The sequence below is a fragment of the Urocitellus parryii genome, chromosome 14 (genome assembly GCF_045843805.1).
Source record: "Urocitellus parryii isolate mUroPar1 chromosome 14, mUroPar1.hap1, whole genome shotgun sequence".
Lineage (NCBI taxonomy): Eukaryota > Metazoa > Chordata > Mammalia > Rodentia > Sciuridae > Urocitellus > Urocitellus parryii.
In genome coordinates, this window is record NC_135544.1 from 2,815,863 (window position 1) to 2,833,155 (window position 17,293).

General features: G+C 32.7%; 1 protein-coding gene across 1 annotated transcript in view; it reads left to right on the top strand.

Moving 5' to 3' along the window:
• The window catches only part of Wrn (WRN RecQ like helicase), a 141,853-nt gene that overhangs the window by 100,231 nt on the left and 24,329 nt on the right, over nt 1-17,293 (top strand). Inside the window, exons 24-32 of the mRNA XM_077792648.1 lie at nt 76-246; nt 324-421; nt 916-988; nt 1,948-2,024; nt 6,476-6,551; nt 6,790-6,902; nt 9,054-9,168; nt 14,001-14,132; nt 16,613-16,775. Of these exons, the coding sequence (XP_077648774.1) occupies nt 76-246; nt 324-421; nt 916-988; nt 1,948-2,024; nt 6,476-6,551; nt 6,790-6,902; nt 9,054-9,168; nt 14,001-14,132; nt 16,613-16,775 (1,018 nt within the window). The remainder of the gene's footprint in view (nt 1-75; nt 247-323; nt 422-915; nt 989-1,947; nt 2,025-6,475; nt 6,552-6,789; nt 6,903-9,053; nt 9,169-14,000; nt 14,133-16,612; nt 16,776-17,293) is intronic.

Here is a 17,293-nt window from a genome sequence, read left to right on the forward strand (position 1 = left end):
GATGGGTTTGTTTTTTAATTTATTCCATTTAATTGGATAAGCATTTTTAGATATTAATTTTATTCCTGATTTCAGAGTTCTCAGCGTATTGCAAATAAATATCGTAGTCACAGTTTTTTTGGCACTGGTAAGGATCAAACAGAGAATTGGTGGAAGGCCTTATCCCGTCACCTCATAACTGAAGGATTCTTGGTAGAAGTTCCTGGGCATAACAAATTTGCAAAGATTTGCACCCTTACAAAAAAGGTAAACAGTATAGAAGTCTACCTGTTTGACTTAATTTTTCTCAACTATGCATTAAGATTCTTTTTTGATTTCAATAGGGTAGAAATTGGCTTGATAGATCCAATGCAGAATCTCCTCAGAGTCTTATGCTTCAAGCTGATGAAGAGTTGTGTCCAAGGAAGTTTCTTCAGCCAAGGTCATTTTTCAGTTTTTTTGGTGTTGTTGCTGTTTCAGTGATTTTAGGTACCACTCAAGTAAAATGAATTGCCTGTCTGTTTTTGCATATCTACTTTAGTCAATTTGGAAGAAAGGGAGTCCCCGGGAAAAGATAAATCACAGAACTTTCTTGGTTGATGGGAAGTAGTTGACCATTAGAAAACTTCTTTTCCATTGATTAAGTAGCATTGACATGAATGCTGAAGAATTCATATACTGCATTTTCTTTTCATGTGTAGAAGATGGGAAGGGAATACACTTATTGCCTACTTTTTAATACCTTTACATATTATTGATTGTATATCAGTTTTTTCTTTCAAACATCTTCCTTTTCTGGGAAAAGAAATTACATTTAAAAATCATTTAAAAAGGATAATATAATGTTATCTGCTTTTCTGAGAGAGTAGGGGTATGATGATTCACAATTAGATAATTGCATTTTCACATTTGAGATAATTTTATTTTATTTTTCAGTTCTAAAACTGTATCTTCAGGCACCGAACCGCATTCTTCTAATCAAATACCAATTGAATTAACTGCAGAGAAGGTTTGTTTTAAAGAGGTGGTTTTAATTGTTGCAACTCTTGTTTTAAAACATTATGTTAATTCTGCTTTACATAAAGAGGAAAATGGCACATATAACAAGTCATAAATTGGAAAGAGAAATGATATGAATAGAGTAAAATGCAATATGTGATTTCTGGAGCTATTAGAAGAATTAGAAGTATTTGAGGAAGAAAACTTACTTTTATTCTTTTAAGCCTATTTGGTAACTAATTTAGCTTAGTTTTTACATATTTATAATGCTTACCGGTGATGAAAAAATAAGCCTACTTCCTAAATAGTCTCATTAAAGCTACATTACTCACTTCACATGCACAAACACACATACACGCACCATCCACATTTTCTTGCTTTGTTGGGATCTTAGACAGCTATTGTAGATTAGGAACTCACCCACAGGTGGACATTAGCTAATTAGAATGTGGAAATGGGACATACAGGTGAATTAAACTTTGTAGTATACTTTTTCTGCTTAATTAAAATATATGGAATGTAATTGAATCAGTTTCGTGTCTTGGGCTCTTACTGTACTTTAGAATGTTCTTTTGATCACTTATGAGTTTTGGATTAGTGGGACATTGGGTTGTATTTTTGTGCTTTTTTTTTTTGGTACTGGGGATTGAACCTAGGACCTTGAGCAGTTAAGTAAGTACTGTACTACTGAGCTATATACCTTGCCTTTTTATTTTGAGATGGGTCCTCACTAAGTTGCTGGCCTTGACCTTGGGCTTACAGGTGTGTGCCATAGCCCCCAGCTATTGAGTTATATTTTTAATTGCCTTTTGAATTTTAAAAGTTGATAGTTCAAGAGCTTATTTTCAGTTGATTTATTTGGTTTTCTGAGGAGAGATTGTCATTGTGAGATATTGTACCCTTTTTTCTTTGTATTTAAGTGTTTTTTGAAACTTGTGATTTTTAAATGGACCTTTATGTGTTTAAAAGCAGTCTAACTTGGAGAGGAGGTGTTCTTCCAAAGCACTTGCTAACATTTCTTCTGGGAGTAACATTCCTAAAAAAAGGTACAGAATTCCAAATATTTATTTCCTATACTTATATTATCAGCATTACTTTCCTTTCTTTCCTGAAGATAAAGGACTATTAGATGTTGGCTTTTTCATTGACAAAAGGAGGTTAAAGCATAAGTTTCCAGTACTACAATTATTAAAGTAGATCCTGTTAGGTCCCTGGCGGCGACTTGGTGGGGACTTAGTGGCAACTTAGAACAAAGCAGCCCATGCCTGAAAAGAACATCAATCAGATGCTGGCGGAAATTCCTGTCAATCAGCCAGATCTCCTGACTAACACCTGTCAATCAGCAGGGCCCCTGGCCAATCCTAGAGTTCAGCCAACTCCAAGGGGGCAAAGGGACCCTAGAAACACCTTTTCCTGTCCTCAGCCCTTCCCTTCCTGCTGTAAGCCCCATAAAAGTCCAGTCCGGTCGAGCTTCCACACGGTTTCTCCTCAGACCCTTCCCCTGTCCCCTCTGTGGGTCTGATCCAGTTCCACCTGGGAGTGATATCTCAATAAAGCCTGTTCAGCGGCCCTTTTAAATCTGCCTCCTTTGGTAGCTGCCTGCCTTGTCTGATCTGACAGATCCATACAATGATAGTATTAATTTAATAGCTAACACTTCTTGGGTATTATTGTTTGCCAGGTTCTATGTTAAATGCTAAGCACTTCATATGTAACACTTCATCTTACAAACAGTCTATGAGTTAGTACTTTCTATTATTTATCTCCATCTTATAGTTGAAGATACCAAGGGTTAAGAAGTTAACTAACTTGTTGAAGAACATATAGCAAATGGCAGAGATGACTTTTAAATCTATATGTGTATACAACTAGCCTTAACCACCATTATTACATTTGTGTGAAATATACCCACTTCATTTTCAAAAAAAAAGGTATTTATGATAAGATAAAATGATAAACACATATAGAGTTGGGAGAGAATAAAGATAATATACTTGAACATTTAGGCTTACTATTTGATTTACTGATTAATGAAAGAGTGAGAAGAGTACAAATTCCAGAGTTTCTGAGGAAAGAAAATTTGAAAAGCATGTCATATCAGGGCCCATGTTATACATACACAGTTTAAATGGACTATGTTTACATTCATATCAGGTCAAAGTATATTAATGTGATCTATGATTGTTATGCACTTTCTAATGTTTTGCTCACTTTGATAATACTACTTTGGAGCTGATAAAATGTTTATCATAATATCAGTTTTCTACCCCAATCAATTCCTTTTTGTTTAAATGTGTGGAATGTAATTACTATTGTTTTATATGAACAGAAAGGTTAAGGGGTGTAAAAAACAATATGTCCATTAAATATCCTGAAGCATTTTTTCATTTAAATATTTACTTTTTTTTCTAGGCTTCTTCTTAGTTCCAGGTGCTATTTTAGGTTTTGGAATTCAGTGGAGAATAATGGAGACATAGTCACCAGCCCCCACAGAGCTAATACTGTAATGGGATATACAGGGAAGGGATCATAAAACTACAATCCAGAAAATAATATTTTGGAAACAATAGAGGCTTAATCAGGGCTTCCCAGAAGTGATACTTGAAGCTTGAGTGGAAGTCAGTCAAGTGATATGAGGGAAAGTGTTCCAAGTAGAGGAATTGTTCACATGTAAAAAGCTGAAAGCAAATGAAGGTCTAAGCTCAGCAATATGGCTAGATATTACCTGTCAATAGAGAGTGGTAAAATTTAAGATAGAAAATTAAATAGAGTCCAGAGTATCCAGTTTCTTCTAAGCACTTGACTAGATCATAAAGGCAGTTAGGAACCTAAGGAAGTGTTTTAAGTAGAACAGTAATGTGGTCAAAGCTCTACTTCTGAACAAGAGTTGACAGACTTTTCTGTAGAAGAAAGATAGTAAATACTTTAGTCATTGAAGGCCCAAACCTCTGTGACAGCTGCTCTACTTTGCTTTTGTAACCTCAAAGCAGCCACAGATAATATATGAAGGAATGAGTGTGACCATGTTCCTACTAAATCTTATTTATTAAATTAAAGTTTATATAATTTAGCATGTCACAGAATGATCTTTTTTTTTAATCCATTTCAAAGTATAAAAGACTTAGCTAAGTCCTGACCAAAAAAAAAAAAAAAAAAAGCTGGAGTTGGCCTGTGGACCATTGTGTGCCAACCCTTTATTAATCTGTTTGTTGTGGAGAGAATAGATTGCAGGAAGGTTAGAGTTGTTGTAGAGACACAAATAAGGAGGTGATTGCAGAGGAATTTGCAAGAGATGATAGTATAGATGAGAGAAATGGCAGTGGGCATGGGGAGAAAGAGACTTATGAGATATTTAGACTTCTAAGAACTTTTTTCCTTCAGTGCTGGAGATTGAACTCAGGGTATCACACACATGAGGCAAGCGCTCTACACTAAGCTTCACCCTTGTCCTAGAGATAGAATTGTTAGTACTCGGTGATTGAAAAAGATAGATGGGTTTATACTGAGTTTGAGTTACCTATGGAATTGCCTAGAAATGAATTTAAATATAAGGATTTAGTGTACAGAAGTACACAGGGTACTTTTATTTTCATCAAATAATACATATGAAAAGTCAATTGATACTTCGAGGTCTGTAATAAAGTATGCACTTTCTAATGCTTTGCTCACTTTGCTCACCCTCCCTAAGCCTACTTAGCTGTATTCAATCTTCCAGCTGATTTCTCTGGTACTTAATCTTTGTATTTCTAAATGACATGCTTAGATACTAGTTTATGACTTATCAATTATAGGAATTTTTTATTGAATTGCTGTCATAGTAGGTTGCCTTCTTTCAATCCTCCCAACATAATTATAAGTTTTGGTCATATTAATAATTTATTTTTATATTGTTATAACCACAAAAATATTTCTATTCTAAAGCCAAACTCTGTTGATATGGCCACCACTACCTTTATTGTTCCTGATGTTAATAATTGTCTCCTCCCACCCCACTGATTTTAGTATTCTTTTTCTGCTAGTTTGCACTCTATGAGAGTTCCTTTATTTTTAACACTTCCCATCTAGTGAACATTGAATTTTAGTTGTCAAATTTTTAATTGATGAGAATTCTGGTTCTCTTTTTGTTTAATAATATATAACTGTGTTTTCTTGTTTCATAGATACAGTATCTTTATTAATCTCTTTGATGATATTCATTATAGTTACTTTGAACCATTCTTCTGTGAACTTGTAATGATGTTCAGAGATATCACATTCTTTTTTTTTGTTAAAATTTTTCTGCATATATTTCTGCCTCAGGGATATTACCAAGGTTTGGCCCCTATACATAATAATAAAATTTCCTTTGTGAAATAGTTTAAAAATCATTTTTCAAATGGCATTGAAGTATAAAGATTGTATACTTCTAAGATAAAGAATTAATATGTAATTTAAAGTGGATTTATCATTTTCTTGAATAACCTGATAGTACTAGTCCAGTCTATTTATTGTAGTGATAGGATTTGGTAATACTTAATTTGATAATTGTGAAAATGAAATTCTTTACATTATAGTTTCTGAGTTCTTATAACAGAGAAATCTATAAACATCTCTTAAATATCAAGTATGCTCTCCCTTTTGTCCCCCAAAGCAGGAATTTATTTAAATGTGACATCTCTTATGTAGGCTATTCTATACAATTTCATTTTTATAACTTTTCCTGTTTCCAATTAGTTTATCAATGAGAAATGTCTCTTGTAGAACATCTAGTTTACTGCCTACCACCTTTCATACCATGTTTCCTCATTAGGTATAGTTTTTCCCTCTTCAAGAGTCCAAAACAAAACAAAATTACTACTTTTTTTTTTTTTTTGTTACTGGGTATTGAATTTGGGTGCTTTACCACTGAGCCATATCCCTAGCCCTTTTTATTTTTTATTTTTGGACAGGGTGTCAGTAGTTTAGGGTCTTTCTAAGTTGCTGAGACTGGACTCAAACTTGCAGTCCTCCTGCCTCAGCCTCCTGAGTTGCTGGGATTACAAGTATGTACTACCACATCTAGCTACTTCTTTTGCTTTATGCTTATTCATTTCATTTTGAAGAAAGTTCTGAATAATACTATGTTTTCCATCAATTGAAAATCAGTGATTTTACATCAGGAATCATAGATTGTATTTGTATTAGTTAAGAAAAAAATGTTCTCTTTAGTATGGATATGCAGTATTTTCTTTCAAAACATTTGTTTGAGGAGGAGGATAGGACAGATACTTTTCTTAAGTACATCAATTTTATAAAGAACTCAAATTACAGTTTTAACTTTATGATTATACTGACTGTATTTGTTCTGAAATATTTAAAATCTAACTGTTGCCACTTAAATAATAATTGCCCTCCTGGCATTGTTAAGAATAAATATTTGTACTGAGTTGGAATGATATTCTCATTTTTATGGGCAAAATAAAAATAAAATTAGGAGAAAGAAAAGACTTTATTATTTATTTATTTTTTAATATTTTAGTATCATGGTGCATTCATCAGAAAAATCTTACAGTTTCTCAGATCCTGTTCTTTTGGCCCAAGAGCAAGAGACTCAGGTAAGGTTTTTGTGAAAAGGGGTAATTAATTTATGAGAAGGGAGTTAGTATTCTGTGCATGCTTAAAAATCTGCTACTAGTTTATTAAAAATTGTTCTTTAGCTAAGAATCTGAGATAGAGTTCAGTTTATTTTCATCTTAAGGGAAAATGTAGTATCTGAAGCGCTAAACGTAACAACTGAATTTTTCTAACTACATTAAAAAATTGTGAGTTCTTTTCTCTTTTGTTGTTGTTCAGATTATGTTATATCGCAAATTGGTAGAAGCTAGACAGAGACATGCCAATATAATGGATGTTCCTCCAGCTATTTTGGCAACAAATAAAATATTGTTGGATATGGCCAAAATGAGGTAAGCTGTTTGTTTACATTCTGATTTATTTCCTCTGACATAATAGATTTGTAAAATATATCATTAAGTAAAAATCTGACCAGGGATTCAGCTATCAGATTTGTGAGCTAACGCCCAAATCTCCCATGTTGCTATTCAGATCTCTTTGCTAAGCTTTAGTTCCACGTTTCTGCATGAGTTGAGAACCAATTATGTATAGCAGTCAGATTCAGTATATATAAAATCCAGCTCATTGTTCATTTACCTTCCATGTACATATTTTATCCAAATGCCAGTACTCCTCTCTCTGAATCCCTCATTTTTAGTGGTACTATCATGTTTCTAATCACACATGTTTAAAACCTGATATTGTTTCCACTCATTAACATATATCTTGTCTCTTATTCAGTTAGTGTTCATTGGAATGTTTTGGTTTTTATCTATATATGCCTTCCTGCCTATTCAAAATAACCCCATATTAGTACTTATTATAATAGCCTTTTAAGTGGTCACTGTTCAGTTTATCTCTCCATGGGCACCCATCTTAACTTCTTTTTTTTTTTTTTTAAAGAGAGAGAGAGAGAATTTTTTTTTTTAATATTAGTTTTCGGCGGACACAACATCTTTGTTTGTATGTGGTGCTGAGGATCGAACCCGGGCCGCACGCATACCAGGCGAGCTCGCTACCGCTTGAGCCACATCCCCAGTCCCCCATCTTAACTTCTTTAGCCTAGAAATTAAGACATCATGGACTTAAACCTGCTTTTTTTTCATCTAAGTCACAGAATTCAGAATGATATATCTTACCTGGATTATCTACCATTTATTGAAGATTCCTTTTCAACTTATATATATTTATTTACAGTCTTGCTTTTGCCTTGTGTTTCCTTGATTCCTCAAAACTCTTCTTAAATCCTTCAAGATCTAGTTTTATTACTGTTTACTTCATGAAGCCTCCTATTGTGTTACTCAGCAAAATAATTCCTTTATCTTGAATTCATAAAGGACTTTTAGATGAATTCTAAACTTGCTTTAATGGCACTTACCACAGAATGCTTTATTAATTTTTTATAATTAATGGGAGACATATATTATATCGTCTAGATTTTAGTCTCTGTGGATAGAGGTATTTGTTCCTCATCTCTATGTGTCTTTCACAGTACTAAGCACAATGCCTAATAAAGACTAGACATTTAATAAATATTTAGAAGAAATTATTCCCAAAGAATAGTTGCTGGGTAATTGTATTCATTTTTATACTTCCTTCCAAAAATATGTTTGTTGTTAATTTTCATTCATTCATCTTTTTAAACTTCATTTAAAAATTGTTTGTCACTAAATTTCATTCAATAGATGTAACTCTAGCGCAGAATTTTCTAATGATATTAGAGTGCTTTATATTTTACAATAATATTTTGTTGAAAATATTTACCTGTATTCTAAGTCAACACTTTAATATTTGGAGAAGATATTTAAGGAAAAGGAGTTATCATTAGCTTGGCAGATTTTTAGAAGATATTTTACGGTTTTTTGGATATTGGACACAATAAGAAATAAGAACTAAAAGCCTAGTTAGCAGATTTTTGTTATAGATAAACATTTTAAAAAAATAGTTTTAGTTGTAGATGTACACAGTGCCTTTACTTTGTTTGTTTGTTTATTTATTTGGTGCTGAGGATCGAATCCAGTGCCTCTCATGTGCTAGGCAAGCACTCTATCACTGAAGTACAACCTCAGCCATAGATAAACATTTTGTAGAAAAAAATGATTGAAACAGTCTTAAAAAAAGAGTTTTTAAGGCTCTTAATTGTTCTCAGGTAGTACCTCCTAGTTTTTGTTTTTGCAATAATAATAATATAAATAATAGTGCAAGATAAAATGTTAGCCTGCTTCTTTCTGACAGTGACCGGTTTACTAGATAGTACATCTACTATGCTTTAGTGGTGATAGAGGTAGTGGTGGTTTTATTCATGAATTGTTAAAACAGCAAATCTGTAAGTGGAGGAAAGCAAAGAAATAAATTTATAAAGTTTTTGCCTGCTTATATTTGTATTTTATTTTTTAAAGAAATATACACTTATTAAATATCACTATGAAGCTGAACATCAGCTGTATTGCTGGAGTGATGCTGTTTCAGTGGTTTATTGACTTTTTTTTTTTTTTTAATGATAGACCAACGACAGTTGAAAATGTAAAACAGATCGATGGTGTTTCTGAAGGCAAAGCTACTGTGTTAGCTCCTCTGTTGGAAGTCATCAAACAGTTCTGCATAGAAAATAGTATTCAGGTAAAATACTATTGGAACTATTAGAAAAGAACCTTTCTTTGACCATTTCAAAAGCAACATTTTAGCCTTTTATTTGCATTTTCATACTGGACGTTTAGAAAATGGATTCAGATTGTTTTTATAGTAAATAGTTATAAAAATTTGTTAGTTACTTGTTAAAAGATGATAGTAAAGCGATTGTCTGGGAGGCTTTTGTTTCTATTTCATTGGTAGGCTTTATTTTGAAATTTGACGAAGTCCTATATTTTAGGTTGATAAATTCTTTCCTTTCTTTTCCTTTCATAGTGTTCATTTTATTCTTTTTAGTTTTCATAGTATTTTCATAACCTTTTATTAGTCTTCATAGTTTTTTAAAATATCCTTTTATTATTTTATTATTTATTGTTCCAATTTAAGTGACCACAAATATCATTTGGGTTTTTTCTTAAACTACACATGCATACCATGCTGTATGGTACAGTACAGGTAAGACCCTGGGCAGTTGTGGAAAGACTACTGGACTCAGAATCAAAGAATTTCAATTCTTTTTTTTTTTTCCAAGTTGACAAATAAGAACTTTACTGAAGTAATGACTTTCCTGAAAATAAAGAACTGAATTGAAGTAGACTGGATGCAGTATCACTGATGGACATACATGGATATAACTGGAAAACAAAAATGCTCTTGAATCTCCACCCTTTCAGGAGGCTGCTTTTTTTTTTTAATTCTATATGACAGCGGAATGTATTACAATTCTTTTTTTAAATATTCATTTTTTAGCTGTAGTTGGACACAATACCTTTATTTTACTTATTTATTTTTATGTGGTGCTGAGGATCAAACCCAGGGCCTCACACTTGAAAGTTGTGGCCACTGAGCCACAACTTTAGCCCCTACAATTCTTATTACACATATAGAGCACAATTTTTCATCTCTGTTGTATACATAGTATAGTCACACCATTTCATGTCATACCTGTACTTTGGATAATAATGATCATCACAATCCACCATCATTAATAACCCCATGCCCTCCTTCTCCTACTCCTCTGCCCTATCTAGAGTTCGTCTATTCCTCCCATGCTTGCTCCTGCTCCCTATCCCACTATGAATCAGCCTCCTTATGTCAAAGAAAACATTCAGCATTTGTTTTTTGCGGATTGGCTAACTTCATTTAGCATTATCTTCTCTAACTCCATCCATTTACCTGCAAATGCTACTTGATGATCCTGAACACGTTCTTTAACTTCTGAGTCTTCATGTCCTGACTTACACAATGGAAGTGATACTTCCTTCTCTATCTAAGGAAGCAAATGGGTAACTTTAGAAAGATAAGACATGGGATACGTGTAAAAAGCTGGAAGAGTTAAAAACACTGAAGACTGTATTAGGGATTGGTTTTTTTTCTTCCAAAAACCTCCTGTAAGCTTTGAGCAGGTACACATGGATCCTGCTCTAGAAAAATCATTCTCAAATTCTGTGCAGAAAACCCTTCTGGGGCTCAGAATATAGCTCAGTTGGTAGAGTGCTTGCCTTGCATGCACAAGGCCATGGGTTCAATCCCCAGCACACAATAAATAAATGAATGAATGAATGAATGAATGAATTTTAAAACCCCGTGTGTGTGTGTGTGTGTGTGTGTGTGTGTGTGTGCTGAGAATTGAACTCGGGGACACTCAACCACTGAGTCTCATCCCCAGCTCTATTTTGTAAGTTATTTAGAGACAGGGTCTCACTGAATTACTTAGCATCTTGTTTTTGCTGAGGCTGGCTTTGAACTCTCAATTCTCTTGCCTCAGCCTCCTGAGCTGCTGGAATTATAGGTGTGCACCGCCTGGCTCTCTTCAGCTTTGTGTGTGTAGCATTTCCTTCTTTAAAATAGAATATTTTTGGCAAGTTTAAATTTTCTTTTTCATACTCTTATACAAGACATTGTGTGAAATTTTCTTATATTTCATATTAGATACTTTGAAAATGAAATTAGTTTCTTAATGATTTGGTAAAGAATAACATACCTACTAGTAGTAATTTAATAAGTTCCCTCTCTTTGGACACTTGATATCTTCTTTTATGACTTAGTGGCATTATTTAATAATGAATGAATTATCTTATCCAGTTCCTCCTATGGAGAGGAAATTGAAATAGGGCAAAAGGTAAATGCTCCAAAGCATAGCTTTAAAAATCCTTTCTGAATCTTATGGTCAGAAAAAAATGACTGCTAGCTTTTTTTATAAAATTTCTTTTGGTACCAGGAATTGAACCAAGGGGCACTTAACCACTGACTCACATTTCCAGTTCTTTGATACAGGATCTCACTAAGTTGGTTAGGGCCTGTCTAAATTGCTGAGACTGGCTTTGAATTTGTGATCCTTTTGCCACAGCTGTCTGAGCTGCTGAGATAACAGGCATATGCCACTATATGTGGCTAACCGCTAGCTTTTGAGGTTAGAAATTATCTGGATTATTTTGTAAATTGAAACCATTTATTAAAGAAATTCCCATTAATGTTTATTAGACCAGTTTTGTAATTCATGACTTTTGTTAAGCTTTTTAATGTATTTACTTCAAATTTTGAAATAAAATTTAAATACTACCATGATACAAATCTGAAGTTACAAATACAGGCTTGGGTGTGGTAGCATGTCACTGTAGTCCCAACTACTCCAGAATTTAGGTGGGAGGATCATTTGAGCCCATAAATTTGAGCTAGTTCAGCAACATAGTGAGACTGTCTCAAAAAAAAAGAAATGCAGTTACAAATATGACATGAGTATTAAACCCATTAATGACGACTGTTTAGGAAAATATGCTAAAGTCACTTTAAAAAAATATTTTTTATAGGTGGACACAATATCTTTATTTATTTATTTTTATGTGGTGCTGAGGTTTGAACCCAGTGCCTCACACTTGCAAGGCAAGCGCTCTACCACTGAGCTACAGCCCCAGGCCTGCTAAAGTCACTTTATAGAAATATATTCTATGAAAATTATCTTCTTATGAATCATACTAACAAATCCCTAAAGATTTTAGTTTCTGAGACGAAAAAGGATTTAGTAATATCGAAGACATTTGGCAAAATAATCCAAAGTAATAATGTCAAGAAGTTATAGATAGAATGTGACTTTAGTAAGCAGAAGTTTAATCAAATCATATTCAATATAGATAAAAGGCTTTATGAACACAGTAGTGAATTATGGAAACATAAATAGAAAAGGCATAAAGACAAATGTAGGCAAAGACTACCTACATGTTTTTCAGATGAGAAGACATTTTGGCTAACTAGATTTGAACATCAAAGTTTTAACTGGCAAGGAGAATGCCTCAGCCTACCTTTGTTACTAAAATTACTTAAGACACTCTCTTATAAATCTTATAAATTCCCATGTTATATTCCAAGCTTACTAAACAACTTTCAGGAAGGCTGGCTTCCTGTGTAGCTGTTTTTTAAGACAGAGCACACCAGTTGGTCCATGTGAAATGTTCCAGTTGTATGCTTCACTATAAATGAATGAATTTGCTTCCTAGTATAAACACTTATAATTCCCAAAGTACAACTGCTTTGACACATCAGACTTTCAAGGTTGCAAGGATGAGGACTGAAACCCCACACTAAACCATGGCAAAATGCCACAGCGTGGGGACCAGTCTAAGAAGCTTGCAAAGCTTTCCTAGAAAACACCTATTCTGTCTTGATGTGCTCTTTCTACAAACTCCAAAATGCAGCCATTCTGAAACTTTAAAATGGGAATAGAAAGGTATAACACCTTGCCCCATTTTATTTAGACCTATTATATGCTCAGAACATTAAATCCCCACCCTTCAGGTTATTTGTTTACAATTCTCTTTGATGTTAATGTGAAAGTATAGCTCTGAAATTTGTTATGAAATGCCCTCAAAGGTTTGGAAAACATGCAGGATAATTCAAATCCTAAAATTAGGCATTGTACATATAATAAGGAAAAGTCAGACATTTATATTTCTTGCCAATTGGTAGACCAAAACTTACATAACAATTTTTTAAGTTGAATTCTCTAAATGACAGAATATGGAAACAAAAAGTAAATGGCTTTCCCAAAGAAAACACATATTCTTCCTCATGTATCTAAACAAAATTTAATAAACCATAATGATAAAAAACATTGCCAAAATAATACCAGTGTTACTCATCAGGAAACAAGGCTCTTTAAATTATTAAACTAGCTTGTTACAAATTTCGTTACGACTATAGTAGGCTGTTTTGTGTGTGATTAAGAAAATAGTTGTCTATATCTTTATGATTTTTTTTCAGGCTTTAAGATATTCCAGTATTTCTATATTAGTTTTATTTTTACTCTTTTTTTTTCCTTTTAAACATCTTTTAAGGAACCATATTTGGGATTTTATATAATGTTTAAAGGTTAGAGTTCTGGTTAGGCTATATTTTTATAAATTAATTTTGTGTGTGTGTGTGTGTGTGTGTGTGTGTGTGTGTGTGTACACACACACATATTTGTGATTGTGGTTACCTGAAGTTGAATATTGATTTTGTTTATTCGTTATTCAATATTCACTTCCAAAGGATTAGGGATATAGGAACAGAGTGGTTCACATTGTAGTTCCTTTTCTTATTGACTAAAGAGAAGACTAATAAAGTTTGTTATTACAAATATTTTATTAGAAATTTATGTCCTCTAGTATTACTTTTCCTTTTAAAATCAATATGTGAAAAATCCAACTTCTTTTTGAGCTCCCCATAAGAATTCTTTGGTTGACTTCTCTTATTTTTTCCTAATGGGAAATGATTATATATTGATATTATTATATCTATCATTGATGTCATTATTCATTACTTGTGCTACATTTACAATTATGTAGACAGACCTCTTTTCAAATATAATACCTCAAGAAGAACAGAAGAAAAGTCTGGAAGTTAAAAATGAAAAATGCTCACTCTCGCAGTCTGTGGCCTGCACATATTCTTTATTCCAAGAAAAGAAAATGTCTTTGGTAAGTGTTACTTTTATGTTACAGAGAATTTTTAAATTTATTTAAACTTGTGTTTTATTAGCTTTTGTATATTAGAGCTGGGAGTTGTGACCAATTTCTTCTAACTGCACAAGAAGTCTTATTTTATTTTTAATTTTAAAACAATGACATTTCCTCTGTTAAGCCTATCCCTGTCTAGGAGCAACAGTAAAACTGGTTTAACAATGATTTTTTTCAAAGAGATTATATGCATTATAAGTAAACACATTTATAGCTCAGGGATACTGCAGCAGCAGTATTTTAAAACTATTTTTTTAAATGAGACTAATAATTTAAAAAGCTATTATATGTATTGTTAAGAAAAAAATCTCCTAGAGCGGGGGTGTAGCTCAGTGATAGAGTACATGCATGATTAGCATGTGTGAGGCCCTTGGTTCAACTCCCAGAAACCATATACACAGAAAAACAAAAAAAGAAACAAGGAAGAAACAGTGTTAAAGATACATTAAGTTTAAAAAATGGACATGCAGAATGGTGTTTAAAAAAAAAAAAAAGAAAAACTATATATATACACACATATATATAAATGTATATATTCCTGCTTTTATATTCATATCTCCTTGTATGTGTTAAAAATGTGTACAGTTATCTCTGAAAGTATATTCAAAAACTGGAAATAAAAAATTTTTTAAAAAACCTTATTTTTACTCTATCTTCTAGCATTTTTTTTTAAACTAAACAGATGTTCTTTGGGACAGATTTAATTATTGTAAAGAAATAGCCTTTCTTAATGTTTTTTCATTGTTCTTTTATAAATCCTTAAGGCTTCTGAGGTTTTATTTGTTTTGATGGGTATACAAAATGAAGAGATAGAATAGGGATAGAATGAGGCTTCTTGCTGAGTTTAGTTGATTTGAATTCCTATTCTCTCTGACATTAATTGATTTGGAACATATCCAGTGCCAGCTTTTCATATCCACTGTGCCTCAATCCACTAAGCTGCATTATGCATCTTTACTTAACTCAGGGTCCACTGTAAATACAAATAAATTGATCATAGCTTATCTTACTAACTTAATGGTCTAATTAGATAGTCTGGTTCCTCAATTAAAAGTATAAAAGTTATTACCTGAGAAACCAAATAATTCTGTTGTACTATTTTTGTAACAAAATACATGTTAAATAGAAATTTTAAGTTGAATTCTTATGTAATTAGTAATTTACACATACATGTTAAATATGCCTGTATATCCATGATTTGGCCATATATATATGGTAGAAATGGATACAGTTATTAAGGAAATCTGGTACAGTCTCCAGATTTTTCTGAATAAAGTGCATTCTAATAGTCATAATATGAGGTTTCATATGTTATATTACACATTCATACTTTAAGATATGAACAGTGGTATATCTTCATTTATGTCTTTTGGGGTTTGGTAGTATTTTATTGTGTGATATGAGGGTTAATTATTTGTACCTCCCTAGAGTCTGAGAGGGTCTTGCCAGTTAACCACCAAATTAAAGATGCCTAACAACTAATGAATCAGGAGCAATAATACAATTAGTTTGAGGTAATTTGATGCCTAGTATCAAATAACCATATCAAATAACCATGATATTATGCACACATGGTGCCCACTTTTTAGTAAAAAAGATAGGCATTTAATGAAAGTAATTTAATACTACTTTTGAAAGTAGCACCTTAAATGGACTATTTTGTAAAAGTATCAATAGTCATAAAGATAGTCTACAAATTTAGACTTTAGAAATACATGAGGAGTATTATGAAATGTTAGAGTTGAATGACTAAGCTTTCTGAATGTTGTGAAAAGAATGTTTCACCTAATACATATCTTAATATATTTGGAGTCACATTTGTTTTAAAAACTTTGTAAATATGAAATACTATCCTAAATTTAATGTAATTCATGCTAAATTCAATAGTAGGATAGTGCTGACAGCCCTTGTTAAAATTATAACTATTATTTTGTGAATAGAGCCAATTTAAAACACCTGTTAAAGTCTTTGCATGAGCCTTTTACAGAACACATCTGAAACCTTATGTTATCACTAAGCATTTTAAGATTTGTTTCCTTGGAAATTGATGTAACTAAAGCACCGTCTATTATTTCAAGTATGTAGAATATTACAGTACAATTTTCTGTATTTTCAGTAGGTTATGACCACTACTAGATTTACATGGAATGGCTTCCCTCTGCCACTAATAGTTTTCTAAAGTAAATAATTAGGTATGAAGATTGAATTTTTGGCTAAAGTTAGGTGATTTTGTTTTAATCAATATAATGATTATAAAAAGTAGATCCTGTGGAAGTCTATAGTACTTTTAAAGAAATAAAATGAAAAAGTTAAGTGAAAGTGTAGTACATTATTTATTTCTCATTGCACATGTACTTTCTGAAGGTTTTAGGTATTTTCTTACCATGAGGTATAGTGAAAACTTGAAAAAAAATACTTTTTGTCTCCTGCTGTTTGTCTAGATTAGCATAGCTGAGAAGAGGATTCTGCCTCTCACAGCAATTGGCATGCACTTAGCCCAAGCAGTGAAAGCTGGCTACCCACTGGATATGGAGAGAGCAGGCCTGACTCCAGAGGTTCAGAAGATTATTGTTGATGTTATCCGAAACCCTCCCGTCAACTCAGGTGATAAACATGGCCTTTCTTTGCAGCCTTAATGACTTGAGTCACTGTACCCAGATGAAGTAAACAAGCAATCTGTTAATACTTTTCACTTTAACAGAATTGACCCTTTATGAAAATATTGTAAAAGCCTAACTTATGTAATGCTTCTTATTGTTTTAGAAAAACAAATTTTCTTCCTAGTATCATTCAGAGAAAAGTATACTGGGAAATTCTTTTTTCCTTCCCACTTTAGATTACAACTTCCCCAGCGCCCCAAAAGGGCACTTTACCCTTTTTTAATTTCTACCTCATTACTTGCAAAAAAATACTTCTCCACATTCTTCCCCAACAGCTTGTTGACAACTTGTTTTCCCCTAAACCTTTCTGATTCCTTGTTTGACTTGAGTAATCTCTCTAATCAACAAAATGGTTGTGACATGGGATGGATAGGCCAAGCTTTGTAGCTCCTGTAGGAGGATTTGCAAAATCTCAACTGTGCTCATAGAAGTAGAGCCTCTTTACTTGCCCTGCAAAAAAAA